We start from the raw sequence: 19,241 nt of genomic DNA, 5'->3' as shown, positions 1-19,241 counted from the left end.
ATTCTCTTCCCAAGGGCTTCCACATGACCAGTCAAGATGGACGGCAGCTTCCTGGTTTCGTGAAAACTGGCCAACCGCGACAGGCCATAACATGGCAAAATCTAAGATTCCAGAGACGTTTTCTTAAAAAATTCTAAAAGCTTTCAGAGAGAACAAACAGGTAGCACACAGAGGGGAAAAACTGGTGGAGAAGCACTTGGAAATGCATTGCTGTCTTTTGTCTCCTCCCAATTGAGGGTTTTTTTTTTTTTCCTGCTGACCAACCTGACTCCCTGCTGTATCATCCTCCAACTCACTCCCACCTGCCCAAACCTCATTCCCTTAGCAACAGCAGTGATGCCTTTAATCTGGTGATGGGGGGGGGGGGGGGCAAGATCAACTATGGACACGAGGAAGGTGTTTGGGAAAACAGGCATGGATCCTGGGGAAATTTGGTTGTTCTACCACAATTCTGAAAACCTGAAACTGGGTGAGTTCTCAAGCCAGGGAAGATAGGACACCAGAGACTATCTGCTTCGATTCCCAGAGCTTTCTAGGAATGGAGTACCAAGCCAAGGGAGCCGTCAACAGACTCTTGCTATCCCCCTGATGTGCTGAGTGCTTGGTGGAGACCAGACAAAAAAGGAAACAGAAGGCCCTGCCCCACATCTGGTGGGGAAACCAATATGTTCTCCAGAAAAAGAACGAATGGCCTATAAACTACAAATTAGATAATGAAGTTATTGGAACAATGATGTAGCTAAAATAATACTAATTAGAACAACATGATATTATTCAAGAAAGCTTTTTGCAGGAGATAAACCTTGAGTGGAGTTTACAAAGGAAGAAAGACCCAATTAAACTGAAAGATTAGAGGTATATATGGCCAGGCCTTCCTGATGTGGGCCCTGCCAATCTTCCCAGCCCCATTTTGTGCAATTTTCACTGCTGTGCTCCAGCCATGTTGATCCTCTTTCAGTGTCTTGAATGCCAAGTTCTTTCCTGCCAGATGGCCTCTGCCTGGCCTCTGCCTCTGCTGTTCCTTCTGCCTCCTGCCTATCCTGTCTTTTAAAGTTTGTCTTACATTTCACTTCTTCAGAAAGGTCTCCCCTGCCCTGCCCCCCAGTGTTATTCTCTTTCACATCACGTTGTTTTCCTTCTTTCTTTCTTTCTTTTTATTTATTTATTTATTTATTTATTTATTTTGAGAGAGAGAAAGAGCATGAGCAGGGGAGGGGCAGAGAGAGAGGGAGAGAGAGAGTGAATCCCAAGCAGGCTCTGTCTGCACTGTCCGTGCAGAGCCTGATGTGGGGCTCAAACTCCCAAACTGCAAGATCATGACCTGAGCCAAAATCAGGAGTCGGACCCCTAACCAAACTGAGCCACCCAGGTGCCCCTGTTCACAGCAGCTTTATCCATAAGGGACAAAAACAAGAATAACCCGAATGCCCATCCGTAGTAGAATGGATATATTGTGGCATAATTATGCAATGGAATATATATATACAGCAACAAAAAAAGAGCAAACAATACTGCTAGGCACAACAACATGGATGAATCTCAGGAACATATGTTCAGTGACAGAAGGCAGACCCAAGAGCACATACTGTCTTGATTCCATTTATATGAAGTTCAAGAACCAGCAAAGCTAATCTATGGTGATAGAATTCAGAATAGTGGTAACAGTTGAGTCTTCTTGGGTGTTGGAAGTGCTCTTTTTTTTTTTTTTTTAAAGTAGGCTCCATGCCCAACGTGGGGCTTGAACTCAAAACCCTGAAATCAAGAATTGCATGCTCTACTGACTGAGCCAGCCAGGTGTCCCGGAAATGCTCTATATCTCGTTTGGGATGGTGATGATAATTATGTAAAACTTCAAGTTGTACATTTAAGACTTAGGTACTTTACTGGGTGCACATGTCAAACCTGAATTAAAAAAAAATTAAGCACACAAAGAAGTAATATATGCTCATCATCAAAAATTTAAGCAATGCAGAAGCATACACAATACAAATTAGAGGTTTCCTTTTTCCAGAGAAAACCACAATTAACATTTTGATGTATCTCTCCCCCCAACCCCTTCCATCACGTCCATTTCTTTCTTCAAACTATCCTTCATATTTACATTCAAAACATTTGATCTGTGTCTAGTACCAAACCAAGTCGCATAGACTAAGGGTTTCTGCCTTCGTGTGATAACGTTCAAGAGTAAGAATGTGCCCCTTCTTCACAGAGTGATGGGAAATACAAAAATGAGTAAGTCACAGCCTGTGCTCTCAAGGAATTTACAGTCAGAGGGGAAAGACCACAGAGACTACAGACCAAACAAAACTCCCAAGAGGGGCACTTGGGTGGCTCAGTTGGTTAAACATCCCACTCTTGGTTTCAGCTCAGGTCATGATCTCGTGGTTTGTGCGTTCAAGCCCCACATCCGGCTCCACACTGACAGTGCAGAGCCTGCCTGGGATTCCCTCTCTCCCTCTGTCTCTGCCCCTCCTCTACTCTCTCTCTCTCTCTCTCTCTCAAAAATAAATAAACTTAAAAAAAATTTTTTTTTGAACTCCCAAGAGATAGAATACCATGATATGTATGAGTTTCACAAGGCCATTAAAGTGGATATAAGACTATTGTACAGGTAATGATACATCTGTATAGAGCTTATAGTTTTTGAAGTTTTTTCACACACAGCCCCACTATTAAACTTCTTAACCCTAGGCAGTAGTGCCTCTAGATAGTACCCTCATTTTCTAAGTAATGAAGAAGTTCAACTACTTGCCTGGACTGCAAGCGGAAGAGTTGGGACTAAAACCTCAACGATCTGACTCCTAATCCACCAGCAGGAACTCCTCACCCCCACACGGAAACAGCAAACGGGCAGCACCTGAGCCCTGCTGGCCCAGCAGATGATGACGTCAGGCCTCAAGGGGGAAGCTTCTGTGAGCGGGACCTCTGGGTGCGAGCAGGCTCCCGGTGACATTCTGGAAAAGCCTGTGGAGCCACTGGTGCGGCTTCCCTTCTATACCCCTCCCCTGCAGGGTCTTCCCCTAAGGGGCTTAAAGAACGGTCGGGGGAGGGCTGAGGACTCCACAGATTCTCCCCGTGCTACCTGTCACTCCTCTATCTCCCGCTCTCCCCGAAATCCACCAGATTGGGGGTGGGGCGGGCAGTGGGTGTGCAATCCAGGCCAACAACAGGCCGCCTACATTGAGGGATCCATATTCGCTGAATTTAGAGCCTCCCTAAATTATTCTCCTCTCATTCCTTCTCTTCCCCCTTGGGACTTCCAACTCCTTCCTCTTCCACTTGCAACTACTTCTCCAACCTGCTTTCCCTCAGCCCCCAACTCTGCCTTTTCCAATCCCTTCCCCTACCTTCAAAAGCCCCTAGGAAACCAAATCCTCCACACCACCATCACCAGCAAAGCACAACGTTGTTTGTCTCCATTTTACCGAACTTTGTCTTTTTTTTTTTTTTTACATTTCTTGTCCACTTGGACAAGAAGACAGGGAAGTCGTCTTTAGACAAGACAGCCCACAACAAACCGCCACTGGGGTGAGGGTGGAGGGTGCATTCAGGACCTGGGTTCCCTCCCTGAAATGGAGCTGGCTGAGCGCCCACGAGTTCCCCCTCCTCTGTCGCGGTGGGGTTCCGGCCTGGGGCTTGGGAATGGACCTGAACTTGACTTTCCGGACGAGGAGGGGCACAGCTGACTAACCTAGAGTGGAAAGGCGGCGGCGACGGGGAGTCACCGCCCCAACCCCAGGCTGAAGGGACCGTGGCACAGAGTCTCCACTTCAGACTCCCGTGCTCCCCCTCTCGCACCTTCCAAAATGAAAGCACCTCGAGCAGCACCTCCGAGGGGGCTGCGTGACCCGCCCCACGGACCCTCCATTCCAGTCCAGGAAGGGAGCCCTTGGGGCCTCCTGGCGTGGCCAGGGGCTAAGGGTGCTGCCCTCCCCACCCCCACCCCTCGTTCCCCGCTCCCCAGATCCCCTCCCTTCCTCCACCACCCGCCCAGCCCGCCGCCCCCGGCGGCTGGCGCGCGCGGTGCAGCATGCGGCAAAGCTCTTTGCATAAATTATGCTCATGACGCAGCAGCTAAAAAAATCCAAGTAGCAGAAGGAGGGAAAAAAAGGGGGGGGAGGGAGAGGGGGGGCCGTGGAAGGGGTAAAAGAAGAAAAATATATATACCTGCCCGCCCCCCCCCCCCCAGCTCCCCCACCCCGCTTCCCGGCCGCCCCCCCTCCGCCCAGCGCAGCTCGCGGAGTCCCCTTCGGCTCTGCCCAGCCCGGCCTGGGGGCCCGGGGGCGGCGGCGGGTCCCGACCGGCTCCCGGGCCGAGCCGAGCCCAGCCAAGCCGCACTGGCTTCTTTGTCTGCGGGCGGCGGCCGCCTGGCCCCGGCCCCGGCCCCGGCCCCCTGGCCCGGGCTGTGAGATGAATCTGTAATCGGTGGCCGCCGGGCACCCGGGGCGGAGGCGGCTCGGGCTCGGGCTCCGGTAAGTAGCGGGGTCCGGGGCGGGGAGGGGTTTGCACGGACGGGGAGGGGGCCGGGCAGGGGAGGTTTCGGGTTTGGTTAATATGCAATGCCCGTAATTAGCATAATTTATATATTTATGATAAAGAGAAAAAATGCCGCGGGGCCGGGGTGCCGGGATGCCGGGCCGGGGCGGCGGGGAGCTCCGGGAGTGGGACAGCGCGCGGCCGCCTGCCTGGGGCCGGAGACCCCGGGGCCGCGCCCTGGTCCGCCCGCGGGCCGGCGGGGACCCGGGGAGGGGAGGGGGCGGCCGCCAGGTGGACCCCGTGGGGTGCTTGGACCTGGCCCCTCCCCGTTTCTGCCCCTGGAGCCCTGGTGGGGTACGGACCAGAGCGGACGTTACGTACACAGACCAGGTGGCGACCAGAAGCCGATTCTTGCCCCTCAGGAGCACCTGGACGCCTGGGTTCCTGGCGGTTAAGGTCAACTGAGGCGGCCTAGGCGACCTGTCATAATTCTCCCCAGCCGCAGTACACTGGTGGGACTCAGGGTTAGGAACCCAGGCGTTGCTGGAAGGGTGGGGGAATGTGGGAGGGTCACCATCGAGCAGAGCATGAGCGCTTCATAAATATTTAATAACAATATTATTATTAATAAATAGTCATAATAATGGGCCCGTTAGGTGCTTCCTGGCCATTCTCACCTGGCCAGGCCAAGGGAGTCCCAGGGTGTCTTCTAATCCTCACTTTAGCGTTGGGATCCCCCACTCAGCTATAATTGGAAGCCTGAAACCACAGAATAGCCTTGGCTGCAGGGCAAGGAGAAATAAAACACTGTCAGGAAGCCTTTCTGGGCAAACAAAAAGAAGTTCTTTGCAAAGATTTGAGCCTCATCTACTTTTCCCGATTCCTTGTTCCAAAAGTAGAGGTTGATCTTCAATTGTTCATAGACATCTATCCCTCCTCTCCTTATCTTGGTATTTTAAGGCAGCCAACATCGACGAGCAGGGCCTAATGAGGAATAATTCCATATATTCCCTTTTGATTGAAGTCCTGGGCTCAGGGTGATATTTCTGTGACCTGGTTTGTTGTTGTTGTTGTTGTTTTGCATATGTGCCATAGAACTTCATTTTGTTTATTGGTCCAACAAAAATACCCAGTATGTGCCAAGTTCTGAACAGTACAGACAGAATTGACCTTGTCATGGAGTTTTCATTTCAGTTTGCTGGCTATAAAATCATAATAGTAATCTTTTACATTTTTTAACACTTTGCAATTGAAAACATTTTTATATCGTGCTTTAGTTCGATGAAAAATAAAAATAATAGTCACAAACAGTTACATAGTGTTGGCTGTGTGCCAGGCCCTGTTCTAAATGCCTTACCTAAGTGTTATCAGTTTAATCCTTACAATGACCCGTGAGGTGGGTACTGTAATTTAGCCCCATTTTACAGATAAGAAAACTGAGGCTTAGAGAGATTACTTGAGGAGAAGCAGTACTCAACCTGGGTCTTCTGCCTTTAAGCCCCAAGCTCTTTCTGTGTCAAAAGGTGGGTCAGTGAGGCCACAGAGGGAATGGGAGGGAAACTGGATTGCCACAGTAGGAAAGAGTTGGTGTGGTCAGGGTTCTCCAGAACTTATTGCTACTTCTCTCTCTTTTTTTTTTTTTTTAATTTTTATTTATTTTTGAAAGAGAGAGAACAAGCGGGGAAGGGGCAGAGAGAAAGGGGGACAGAGGATCTGAAGCGAGACAGCAGAGAGCCTGATGTGGGGCTCGAACCCATGAACTGCAAGGTCATGACCTGAGGCGAAGGCTGCTGCTTAACCGACTGAGCCACCCAGGTGCCCCTGTTGCTACTTCTTTGAAATAATTTTTAAGTAGTCCTAGTACTGCAAATGGGGGCCAGAAAAATTTGAAATAGGATCTGTGTTTTGAGGGAGAAGGAAATATGAGGAAGCCAAATGATATGACCTGATTTCTTAGTTTATGTTTTTGGCTTATAGTCATTGACCCCCTGTTATATATGAGGTATTGTACTAGGCACTGGGGTATGTTAATAAGTGGACAGGTCTTGGAGCTTACGGTCTGGTGGGGGAATATAGCTACTTTTTATTTTTCACATTTCATTTGCCCCCTCCTTTCACCCTGCCTAGGATGAATCATGTTTGGGCACAAAGGAAAGGGTACAGGAGGAGAAACTAAATCTAAATGTGTCCTTATAAACTAGGTTTACTGTTCGCTTATATATGTCTAAGATTATAAATGGTAATTTGGAAAAGGGGAATTAAAGTCATTCACTACTTTCCTATCTTTTTACTCTTCCCTTTCTTCTGGCCCATGTGTATACCTAGCTGGTTTACCAATGGCTTGCCAAGCCATTTATCTCTGCTCATGACATTGGGGTGGGGGGGGGGGCGGCGTGGCTCTGGAGGAGAACTGAGAGCTTCCATTTTCCAATGTGTCCTGATCCTTTGGGACCAGAACAGGCCCTTTCCATTTCCGGAGAGGAGGCTTGGTATTGTGTTAGGAGGATAGGGATCTGGGGCAGGTGGACACTGACTTCAATTTCGAATCTTCCATGGACTTTCCTGTGCCCTTGGGCAAATCACCAGACTTTTCTCTATCTCCATTTCCCTGTCGATAAAACCAAGAATCGTAATAAGAGCACCATACTAAGCATTTTACTTACATGATCTCATATCACCGTTATAACAACCCCCATAAGGCCTTTCCATTTAATCACCATGTTAAAGATAAGGAACTTGAGTTTCAGAGAGAGTAAGTCAGTTGTCCAAGATCACACAGCTATTTCACGGCCAAGCTGGGATTTGAGTCTAGGTTTCCTCCCAAAGCCTATACGCCTACTTCTCTTTAACCCTCAACTTTCTATCTGTAAAAGTGAGAGCAATAATAGCTAACTGTTCTTAGTGTTTTACACAGTAAGTCCAAGGTGAGGTCTCTTATTATTTATCCCTGAGAAAACAGAGAAGTAACCTGCCCCTCTGTGGAAGGTCACACAATTGGTCAGGCTTCGGTGTGTATTTGCTCTATGGCCTGGGGGGGGCTGGTGTCAGAATTGAATAATAATAGTTAATATATATTGAACCCTTTTGCAATTTACTACAACCCTAGTCCTGTTTCAAATATGGTAACTGAGGCACAGAGAGGCTAGGTCCTTGTCCAAGGTTCTCACAGTGAAGAAATCTTTTATAATTTTTTTTAAAATTTGTTTCGAGAGAGACAGAGACAATGCAAGTGGGGGAAGGGCAGAGAGCGAGAGGAAGAGAGAGAATCCCAAACAGGCTCCACACTGTCAGCGCAGAGCCCGATGCGGGGCTCAAACCCCTGAAGCCATGAGATCATGACCTGAGCCAAAACTGAAATTCGACGCTTAACCGACTGAGCCACCAGGGCGCACCCCATCACAGTGAAGAACTCTTAAAACTGAGAGGTGAATCTAGGCTCTCAACTGCTACACTAAAGTGGCATGAGATAATGTATGTAAATTTTTATAATAACTACCATTTTCTGAGCCCTTACTATGTGCCAGGCATCGACCTAAACTTTTTACACGCGTTAATTTATTCAGTCCTCACTATAACCCTATGAAGTAGGTGCTGTTTATCTCATTTTTTTTTCAGATGAAGAAACTGAGGCACAAAAGTTAAACCATTTGTCCTGAGGCCCACAGCTAGTAAATATCAAGGCTGAGATTGTGAACCCAACCCATATTGGAAGGGAGAGCCAATGGGATTCGGTGAAGGAGTGAATGTGACCAGTAAGAGAGAAGGCAAGGATGATGGCAAGGTTTTTGGCCTGAGCATCTGTGGAACGAGGTAGTTGCCCATTGGCTGGCGTGGGGAAGGCTGCATGCAGGTGGAACAGGTTTGAAGTGGAAATCTAGAGTTTGGTTTTGAACAGGTGGAATATGAGAGGATATGAACAATCAGTAGGCATTTGGATATATGAGGCTGAAGTTCCCTGAGGAGGTCCCGGCCAGAGATTGAGATTTGGTCCTTGTGTGGCCGAGTGAGCGCACCTGGGGAGGAAGTGAGGAGTTCATGGCACCATTCAGCTCAGCCCCAGTTACCAGTCTTGGCTAATGTGCCAATCCCCTGCTTCCTGTCATTGTGGCCTTTTTGAATGGCAGCTTTGCAAGAGGTAAGTGGGTATACAGCTGAAACATAAAAGTAGTGTAGAATGCCCACAAACAACCTAGCCTGAGGGAATTACGTCAAAAACACTTTTTTAAGTTTATTTGCTTATTTTGAGAGAGAGAGAGAGAGAGAGAGTGGGAGAGGGTCAGAGGGAGAAGGAGAGAGAGAATCCCAAGCTCTGTGCTGTCAGCACGGGGCTGGACTCAAGGCTCGATCCCATGAACCGTGAGATCACGACGTGAGCCGAAATCAAGAGTTGGATGCTTAACCAACTGAGCCACCCAGGCGCCCTGTGTCACAACAAATGTGACTTTCTTTCCATTGAATACATAAAACTAATTTCAGCTTAATCGACCATTCCTCAGAGTCCAGTAACTTCACGCAGCGTATCCTGCCCCTCCAAATGACTGGATAATGAGAAGGCATTTTACACCTTGAAAACCTCACCCACAGGGCGCCTGGGTGGCTCAGTCGGTTGAGCGTCCGACTTCGGCTCGGGTCACGATCTCGCGGTCTGTGAGTTCGAGCCCCGCGTCGGGCTCTGTGCTGACTGCTCAGAGCCTGGAGCCTGTTTCAGATTCTGTGTCTCCCTCTCTCTCTGCCCCTCCCCTGCTCATGCTCTGTCTCTCTCTGTCTCAAAAATAAATAAAAACGTTAAAAAAATTAAAAAAAAAAAAAAAAAGAAAACCTCAACCACATTAAGTGTTAAGGGAGGGATTAAACCCACAGAAATGAAGGGGCGCCTGGGTGGCTCACTTGGTGAGGCATCTGACTCTTGATTTCAGCTCAGACAATGATCTGAGGGTCATGGGATCAAGCCCCATGTCAGCCTCCCTACTCAGCGTGGAGCCTGCTTAAAATTCACATGCACGCACACTCTCTCTCTCTCTCTAAAACAACAATGACAACAACAACAGAACACAGAAATGCGTCTGAGTTAAAAGTCTGAACCCCATATAAGAACTTCCATTTTCCTCTATATGGTGTAATATTTTTTTTTCAAGTTTATTTTTGAGAGAGAGAGAGAGAGAGAGAGCACTAGTGGGGGAGGGGGCAGAGGGAGAGAATCTTAAGCAGGCTCCATGCCCAGTGGAGGAGGGGGGGGGTGGGGGGTTGGAGGGGGTCCCCGACGTGGGGCTCGATCCCGTGACCACAAGATCATGACCTGAGCCGATATCAAGAGTCGGCCACTCAGCAGACTGAGCCACCCAGGCACCCCATCTTCATACATAAAATTTCGTGTCTGAAACACACGCTCTCGTGGAACAAGGGGAAAAGGACCACACCAGATTGCATTAGGTATCCCTTCTGTGGATCCTCTACTACCTTCTATTTATCCACCATGACATTTAAACATACTGTAACGTAGTTATCTTTTTATTTCCTTGACTCCCACGTCAGACTGAAGGCTTCTCAACAAAGCTGGCAAATGTCTTTTTCCCTCATTGTAGCTCCAACACCCAGCACATAGTAGCCACTGAAATATTTGTTGAATAAATAAGGGATGAAACATTTCAGAATTTTTCCCAGTAGGATCTCTGGCTACTCTAGGGGGTTCGGATTTGTCTGAGATTTCCTAACGCTCCTCCCCAGTGTCTTAGAATGTTGCCCTAAGCGAGCCCAGAGCAGTTGCCAAAGGAGAATGATACATAGAACCCGGTCCCCTAACTCATTCCCCTCCCTGGGAACTCCTTGATGGTCCTGGAGCTCTGGATTTTCGGATTGTGAGCAAATGCTTGAGCACACACAGTTCATTCTCTCCCCGAGGCTACCTGTGTTTTTAGATGTTAGCACAGGAAAGTGAGGGATAAATGAGCCATCTGGTAAGCAGCCGTGGTGCTTTGCCAGGTTTGATTCAGGTGTTTTTCACTCCACTCACTGGAGAAAGAAGACAAAGGAGGAGGCTCTGGGTGGGCGCTGGCTCCCGTCCCAGCTTTACCCAGAGCAGCTCTGCCGTGATCTGTGTGTGTAGTGTTCTACTGCCAAAGTGATCACAGGAGTCCCTTCTCTTAAAACAGACTGTGGATCATCTCTCCTCCCTGGCTGTCAGGCTGTGGACCCTGCATGGCATCATGAGCTCAAAGCAGGCCATTCAAATGTATGTACCCCAGTCATTAGGAAACTGGTCAAAAAGCAAACTAAAGATGGAGGTCTGGTCAGTGAGACCAAGCCACAGCCTAAGGCTTGAGGAATGTGGAAAGTTCTTGGCAAGGGGGTGGGGCTAGGTCCAGGAGTAAGTCTGCACAGATGCTGAACTAGGGGAACACACAGGACACAGCTCAGAGTCAAAATGCTGAGTGTCTACTTCTCAGCGATGTGTTTGTGCCCCATGCATATCTCTGATAGGCGTCCTGTAGAGCCAAGGCTAAGGAGTCATGTAAGGCCAAGTCTAAAGCCAAGGGTGTTCTAGGGTCTGAAATGAGGGAGGCCTTTGTCTCTGTTCTGCCTGTATTTCTGGTGTGCTGAAGCCTGGTTGGTGGGTTAGAGTGGGCCTGTGTGTGGCCAGAGGCTCTGAGCCAGGACTGACTTTGCCCTTGACACAAAGGACTAGACGTTGAGAAACCAGGCCCACCCCACATAAGCTCATAAAATCTCAAGGGCAGAAGGGATCTTAGAATCACCTGAACCTTCTCTACTACTTGAATCTCCCTAGTAACACAGCCACAAAAGTGGATAGTTAGCTAACAACTCTCCATAAGTGGCCATGGTTGGCCAAAAGGAGCCAGTGACCACAACAAGACTATGAGCAGACTTTGAGCCCCTCTTGAGCAGATGCCCCTTGCCCCACAATGACTGGCTACCAATGCCTCCCACCTAAAGGCCTTTGGGATTGGAAAATTCTTCCTCCATGAAATGTACATATCAAGCTATAATGGACCCAGATTTACCTTGCATACCTTTCCTCTCAGTTTGGTGTCTGCCTTTTATTTGAATTTGCAAATGACTTGCTAATTGACATTCTTTTTTTAAGTTTATTTACTTATTTTGGGGGGAAGAGCGAGAATCCCCAGCAGCCTCTGCACTGTCAGTATAGAGCCCAACTCGAGGCTCACACCCATGAACCATGAGATCATGACCTAAGCTGAGGTCAAGAGTCGGACGCTTAACCGACTGAGCCACCCAAGTGCCCCAGACTTCTTTATGTAACAAATTCCATGGCTCATCCCAGTTCCCATCCAGAAGTGGTGGTAAATTGTCAAGTTCTTGGCAAAACTCATAGAAGGCCCCCATGTACAAAATCTGGAGGAGGACATTACCCAGGAATGAGGCTAGAGTCCCAGTGAGGTTGGAAGATGCCTACTACCTCTTCCAGCAAATTCCTCTGCCCCTCCTGTACCCCCTTGTACCTAACAAGAGAGGCCTCATTTCCTCTTTTTTCAAATTGCTAGGTGTCTTGAATTTCTTGCCCTCACTTTCATTCCTACTGTAGGTGGTTAGGGAAGGAAATGGAGAGAGGGAACCTCATGGTTCTCCTTGCCTCTTTGGCCAGGGAACATTCTACCAAAGGGTGAAGACCCTAAAACCTCTTAGGTGAGCCAGCAACAACACTCTTAGGCATATATACCAAAGAACTGAAAACAAATATTCAAACAAAAACTTGTACACAAAAATTCATTGAAGCACTATTCACATGGTCAAAAGGGAGAAACAACCCAAACATCTATCCGCCGAGGAATGGAGAGACAAAATGTGGTATATCCATACAATGGATTTTTTTCCAAGACCTACGAGTTTAATTACCTACTAGACCACCCACATGGAAATATGAATGGAAACAAGGCTCATAAAATTAGGAGAAAGGCAGGCATTTTTAGAGCAGTTTAGGTTTAGATGTTCATCAGGTTGGGCTTTAAAAAAAAAAAAACATTTAAAACAAATACTTTCTTAAGATTTTATTTTTAAGTAGTCTCTACACCCAGCATGGGACTTGAACTCATAACGCTGAAATTAAAAGTCACATGCTCCACCAATTGAGCCAGCAGGGCACCTCTTAAAATAAAATTTTTTACCACAGTGAAAAAACAATATACTAAAACGGAATTCCAGAATTGTCCAAATGATTTTTTAATCATGATTAATTTTTTTCCACATTTCTTTAAATGTCAAGTTTTCTTTGGCAAATTTATCCAAAAATATAAATTTTCATTGTATAATTTAGTTTATATTTATATAACAGGGTGCCCTAAATTGATGTTCATCAGAATACCGTTCTCTAAGCCCTAATGGCTTATATCTTCCCTTTAAAGTGTGTAAGTATCAAAAAAATGTGTATCTTTTAATTATTTTATCATTTTCAAAGATAGTCTAGAGAAAACATGAATTAAACACCTGTAAATTCTTCATTTTTTTTTTTTAAGTTTATTTATTTTGAGAGAAAGAGAGACCCAGAGAGCACAAGCAGGGGAGGGGCACAGAGAGAGAGAGAGAGAGAGAGAGAGAATCCTAAGCAGGCTTCCCACTGTCAGCACAGAGCCCAACTTGGGGCTTGACCTCATGAACTGTGAGATTGTGACCTGAGCCGAGATCAAGAGTCAGATGCTTTTTTAAAAAATTAAGTTTATTTATTTATGTTGAGAGAAAGAGAACAAGCAGCGTAGGGGCAGAGAGAGAGAATGAGAATCCCAAGCAGGCTCTGCACTGCCAGTGCAGAGACCAATGCTGGGCTCAAACCCGTGAACCGTGAGGTCATGACCCAAGTGGAAATCAAGAGTCAGAAGCTTAACCGGCTGAGCCACCCAGGTGCCCCAGTTCTTCATTTCTGTTGCCGTGTAGCAATTGGTCCTCTAACCCATGGTGGTCTATCAGCTGAGCAAGGCTGAGTCTTGTTCTCAGATGCACCTGACTGCACCTCGTAAAGTAACTGACTACAGGCTTCTCCGCCTCTTTTTCAGACAACCGTAACTAACACAAATCATTCTTTGATCTATACGTTCTGCTAGTTTCATCCCCCAGATCCTCCTTTGGGAATTCTCATTCGCCAAATAGTTTTTGAAGACCATTGCACGACACAGTATCAAGTCATTAGATTCACATGCGCTGATAATTCTTGAAGGTATTTTCCAAATGCTTCCTTCCTTCAGCTTTACCATCTGTGTGTTTAAAATGGTCTCAAAAGTTCCAGGGCCACCTGGCGGGCTCTGTCAGTAGTGCGCGTGACTCTTGGTCTTGAGGTCATGCGTTCAAGCCCTGTGTTGGGTGTAGAGATTAATAAATAAATAAGTAACCTTCAAAAAAAAAAAAAAAAGAGTTCTGAGATTCCAAACAGTTTTCTTCTGGAGAAGATGCCGGTTTCTTTGAAAAGGTTCGATAGTTTTCTTCATTCTCTGCTTTGAGGTGTTTTACCATGCTGTAACAGGGATTACATGAAAATCTTCTGTTCCTCAGTCATTGTCTAAGTGTTGCACTTACAGGGTTTTTTATTTTTTTTATTTTTTTATTTTTATTAAAAAAAATTTTTTTTAACGTTTTATTTATTTTTGAGACAGGGAGAGACAGAGCATGAGCAGGGGAGGGGCAGAGAGAGGGAGACACAGAATCTGAAACAGGCTCTAGGCTCTGAGCTGTCAGCACAGAGCCCGACTCGGGGCTCGAACTCACGGACCGAGAGATCATGACATGAGCCGAAGTTGGATGCTTAACCGACTGAGCCACCCAGGCGCCCCACTTTTTTTTTTTAATGTTTATTTTTGAGACAGAGGGAGACAGAGCGTGAGTGGGGGAGGGGCAGAGAGAGGGAGACACAGAGTCTGAAACAGGCTCTGGGCTCTGAGCTGTCAGCACAGAGCCCAACATGGGGCTCGAACCCACGAACCGTGAGATCATGACCTGAGCCCAAGTCGGATGCTTAACCGACTGAGCCACCCAGGCGCCCCATACAGGGTTTTTTCTTGAACCGCTTGTGTGGGGAGGTGGTGGATTGGCACACACCTGTGGAGGGCTGGTCGAGTCACAGCTGAGTGTGATGAGCTTTCCATCTTGGAATTGGAACCTCAGTTTGCCTCTCTCTCAGCCCTCCCCAGAGAGAAAGCCCACCCGATATTATCCGTTATTCCATAGCTATAAAAAGGATCAAAGTCCTGATACGTGCCTTGACAACGTTTTGCTAAAAGAAGCCAGACACAAAGGCCATTTACTGTATGCATCTGTTTTCATGAAATATGGAGAATAGACACATCCATAAAGAAAAGGCCGACTGGCGGCTGCCAGGGGCCGGTGGTGGCAGAGAAGGGGAGGAATTGCTAATGGGTATGGGGTTCCCTTTGGGGATGATGAAAATGTTCTGGAACTAAACAGTGGTGGTGGTTGCACAACATTATAAATGCATTCAATTCCGCGGAGTTTTGCGCTTTAAAATGGTTAAAATGGTGAATTTTATGTTACGTGGATTTTACCTCAATCAATAAAATAACCGAAGAAGGAGAACCTGTCAGCCAACCCAGGGTTGAAAGAGGAGGAGGAAGTCGAAAGAGGGGGAAGCTAGCGAATTTCTCTGAGCTTAGGTCCCTCATCTGGACCATGGTGGTGGTAATTCTCCCATCCCCCAGCGGGCATGAGTAATGAGCTTGAGTAAGTGTTATAGAAATACTTAGCACTTATAGGCGCTCAACGTAAATGTTAATTGCCTTCTTTTCTGTATAAGTATCTAAACCTATTTGTCCGCTTTATACCTTTATTTCTTACGACTCTATGGTCTGTGAATCTGTTCTTCACGAGGGCTCCTCCCACTCCCTCTCCCTGCATTTGGCAGGGAGATCATGACATGAGCCATCTGGGATGTTGTCCTGGCTCCCGCGTTAAAGGCCAGGATGGTCCTTAGGCCACTGCCACAGAATCACTTAAGAGCTGCTTCTGTGGGACCCGTCGGCTGAATCAGACTCTCAGGGGAATCTGGGGTCTGCATTTTTATTTATTTATTTTTTAAATGTTTATTTATTATTGAGAGACAGAGAGACACAGAGCGTGAGCAGGGGAGGGGTAGAGAGAGGGGGAGACATAGAATTTGAAGTACGCTCCAGGATCTGAGCTGTCAGCACAGAGCCCGATGTGGGGCTCAAACTCACAAACTGCGAGATCATGACCTGAGCCGAAGTCAGTCACCCAACCAACTGAGCCACCCAGGCACCCCTGGGGTCTGCATTTTTAATAAGCGCTCCAAGTGGTGATCACGCACATTCAAATTTGGGACTACTGTTTCAATTTATTCGGGTCTTTACCATCTCTTCCAGGAAGTCTGTTCAGACTCCTCCCCTGAGAAGCCCTCTGATAGCCAGAGTGCTCCTTTCCTGTGTCTGAGGCTCTGGAGGCTCTGAATGTCTGGGTCAAAGTCAGCTTGGGTTCTGCTGGGTCTGCTCTCTCCCTGCAGACTGGGGAACGCCCAGGGACGGATGCCTGGCCCTCTCTTTCCTCTTGTCACCCTGGTTCTTCCTGAGTGTAGGATCTCTTGGGGTGCTGTAGGAAGCAAGACACTTCCGTTTTCAGGTCCTTTGAATCCTGTTTCCTTTACTTTTATGGATACTTGGGAGAATTTAGATTTTTTTCCCTTCCTACCATTCTACTCCTGACTCTCCAAGATGGTATAGAAATTGTATTACTGTGTCACATCAGCCTTTGCTTTTCCCGTCCCATGTCATCCCACAGGCTGTGCTAGGTGTGGGCCGGCCCCCACCCCACCCTAAGTGACCATGGATCCTGGAGCCGGGCCAGAGTCATCACTGACCGTCAATGAGCAGGTATGTTCTGGGGCAGGAAGAGGTGGGGGAGTGAGGGTGATGGACCCTGGGGCGTGGCCAGGAGGAACACTCCACAGAGCCTGTCAGTATCTGTTTCTTCACCAAAATTCATGCCGATTTCACCCATCCAGATGTAGTTACCAGCTAGGATTTCTCAGGGGCTGAGATCAGGGATTTAAGCTGTGACTTTATTATTTATTTATTTATTTTAAGCTTATCTTATTTATTTTTAGAGAGAGAGAGAGAGAACAGAGGTGCACGTGCGTGCATGCCCAAGTAAGGGAGGGTCAGAGAGAGAGAGAGAGAGCGAGACAGAGAGAGAGAGAATGAATCCCAAGCAGGCTCCACGCCATCAGCACAGACACCCTGACTTGGGGCTCAAACTCACAAACCACGAGATCATGACCTGACCTGAAATCAAGAGTCAGATACTTAACCGACTGAGCCACCCAGACACCCCTTAATTTCACTTTTTAAAGTCACAGCTTAGGGGCACCTGAGTGGCTTAGTCGGTTCAGCAGTTGACTCTTGGTTCTGGCTCAGGTCATGATCTCAAAGTTCATGGGATCAAGCCCCTTGTTGGGCTCTGTGCTGACAGTGCAGAGCCTGCTTCGGTTTCTCTCTCTCCCTCTCTCTCTCAGCCCCTACCCTATTCATGCTCTCTCTCTCTCTCTCTCTCAAAATAAATAAACTTAAAAAAAGAAGTGAAATTAAAATATAAAAAATTGTATGGGATGCCTAGCTGACTTAGTAGAGCATGTGACACTTGATATCAGGGTCATGAGTTCAAGCCCCACATTGGGGGTAGAGTTTACTTAAAAAAATAATAAAAAGTTTAAATATATATACAAATATGTATAAGTTTACATAAGGAAAAGATTTGGACATCAGGTAATTTACTCTGTTTTTTCCTAAATATATTTTACAATTTTTTGCAGTGAACATTCATTACATAATTTTTTAAAGGAAAAAAAAAAGGTTAACATTTCTTAAAAGGTAATTGGACTGAAGTCCCTCGTATCAAATTTAAATCTGAAAAGGAACTGCTTTTGGAGGTGTATTTCACTCATACTCCCCTGAGAGGTCACATTGTCACTTTTTCCAGCAATCTCTGGCTGGGTTCAATTTTGAGGACTGTGTTGTGGGAGTGCCTTCGGGTACAGGCCAAGTGCAGGGGAGGCTCGACACAGATTTTGAACATACAGCGTGTCCCTGATTCTTGATTGGTCCAATTCAAAGCATGCCAGTGCTGGAGGTGAAGAGCTGAGGGCTGGCTGTTTGAGCAGGGGAAGAAGACCAAGTGTTCTGAGGACATGGAAGGCCCCCTCGAGGTCGGAACATGCCTGCAGATGGCAGGGCTGGCCCCACAGGTCCACAGGGTGCAAGGGTCCAGTCGGAGAGGTTGGGCTCCAGTTGGAGAGATGGGGCTCCAGTCCAGAGAGGTGGGGCTTTAGTTTTGGGAGGTGGGGCTGCAGTCGGAGAGGTGGGGCTCCAGTCCGGAGAGGTGGAGCTCCAGTTCAGAGAGGTGGGGCTTTAGTCCTGGGAGGTGGGGCTCCAGTCCAGAGAGGTGGGGCTTCAGTCTTGGGAGGTGGGGCTCCAGTTGGAGAGGTGGGGCTCCAGTCCTGGGAGGTGGAGCCAGCGGCTGCTTCTACAGTATTCCTGACCTGCGTTTCAGGAAGTTAGCTTGACTGGAAACCTTGGCCTGTACCCCAGAGTTTTGGAATCATGAGCCTAAAAAGTTACTCAGCATTGTGGAGCATTCATGTCCATCCCTTTGTCTTTGAGGAAACTCCTGTAAGGTTTCAAGAGAAGTGAAGAGGGATCTGCTTCTTGGCCCAGCCTAAGGCTGGATGCTGTGTTAGTTAGGGGCCTCCAGTATCCTAGCAGCTAAGAGGACGCCCTTGCAGGGCTGTGGGATAGGCCACTTAACCACTCCCTGAACTGAGTCCAGGACGGGGAGCAAATAGAAATATCTCCAAGTGGTTTGGCTCTGTGGGGCTTTTACTAGCGTGTGTCAAGCCCTTCCCGTGTCACCAGGCCCCAGTTTCTTTCCTGGGGTTGGGGAGCTGCAGCCTGCCCCAGGATGTGGAATTGTCACAGCACACAGCCCTCAGGCAAGCGGTCTGCATCTCCAAGTGCCCTCTCCTCTCTCCCCCAGCCAGAAGCCTACTGGCCACTCCCCACCAGCAATGTCCCCTGTCCTGTGTTTTCAGGTCATCGTGATGTCAGGCCACGAGACCATCCGCGTGCTGGAAGTTGGAGTGGATGCCCAGATCTCTGCTGAGGAGGAGGGCAAAGGACTGGAGGGTGTCGCTGCCGAGGGCTCCCAGAGCAGAGGCCCGGCCGAAGCCAGTGAACCCGCTGGTGAAGCTGGGCCAGACAACCCAGACTCCTCTGCAGAGGCAACTGGTACGAGGCCATTGCTCCCATTTGGCATTGGTCCACCCGAGTCCCTCTTTCTGGCTCCTTGGAGAGCCAGCGTGAGTCCCTAGGGCCAGGGTGGCCTCGGGGTCTTGTCTTCCGGTCCACTGGACGACCTCTGGCCACAGCTGTACTTCTGCTCAGCTGCTAGGGCCGTCCTGCCCTCCATGTCCCTGGAACTTTAGTTCTGGTTTCATTCACTTCCACATCTAAACTGGGATGGGTCCGGGTGAGGTGGGAGGAGAGCAGCTGGGCTCAGTTGAGGGGATTGAATTAACCTCCGAGAGGGCTGTACGTCCAAGCCAGAAAGGCTGAGTGCAGAAAGGACTAGACCTTCAGGATCCCGACAGCCTTTCTAACCCAGTACCTTCTGTGGTGAATCTGGGAGGTTCCAGCAGCTGGGGACAGGAGGGCATGTTACCTACCCCACACTAAAGATGTAGGTTAGGTAGGACCTTGCAGAATCCCAGCTCCTTACTCCTA

General features: G+C 48.0%; 1 protein-coding gene across 7 annotated transcripts in view; it reads left to right on the top strand.

Annotated features, from left to right (window-relative positions):
- The first annotated feature begins 4,053 nt into the window (after positions 1-4,053).
- Positions 4,054-19,241, top strand: part of POU6F1 (POU class 6 homeobox 1) — a 31,002-nt gene continuing 15,814 nt past the window's right edge. The window contains exons 1-5 of one of the 7 annotated variants that reach the window (XM_060657602.3): positions 4,054-4,472; positions 8,092-8,144; positions 10,626-10,705; positions 16,246-16,337; positions 18,551-18,746. In XM_060657602.3, coding sequence (XP_060513585.1) covers positions 18,603-18,746 — 144 coding nt within the window. In that variant the 5' untranslated portion in view covers positions 4,054-4,472; positions 8,092-8,144; positions 10,626-10,705; positions 16,246-16,337; positions 18,551-18,602. The other 6 variants (XM_060657601.3, XM_060657595.3, XM_060657599.3 and 3 more) reach the window with 6 other exon arrangements.

Source organism: Panthera onca, chromosome B4 (assembly GCF_046562875.1).
Source record: "Panthera onca isolate mPanOnc1 chromosome B4, mPanOnc1 haplotype 2, whole genome shotgun sequence".
NCBI lineage: Eukaryota > Metazoa > Chordata > Mammalia > Carnivora > Felidae > Panthera > Panthera onca.
The sequence above is the reverse complement of the archived record's forward strand: the minus strand, read 5'-3'. Positions and strand labels throughout refer to the sequence as shown.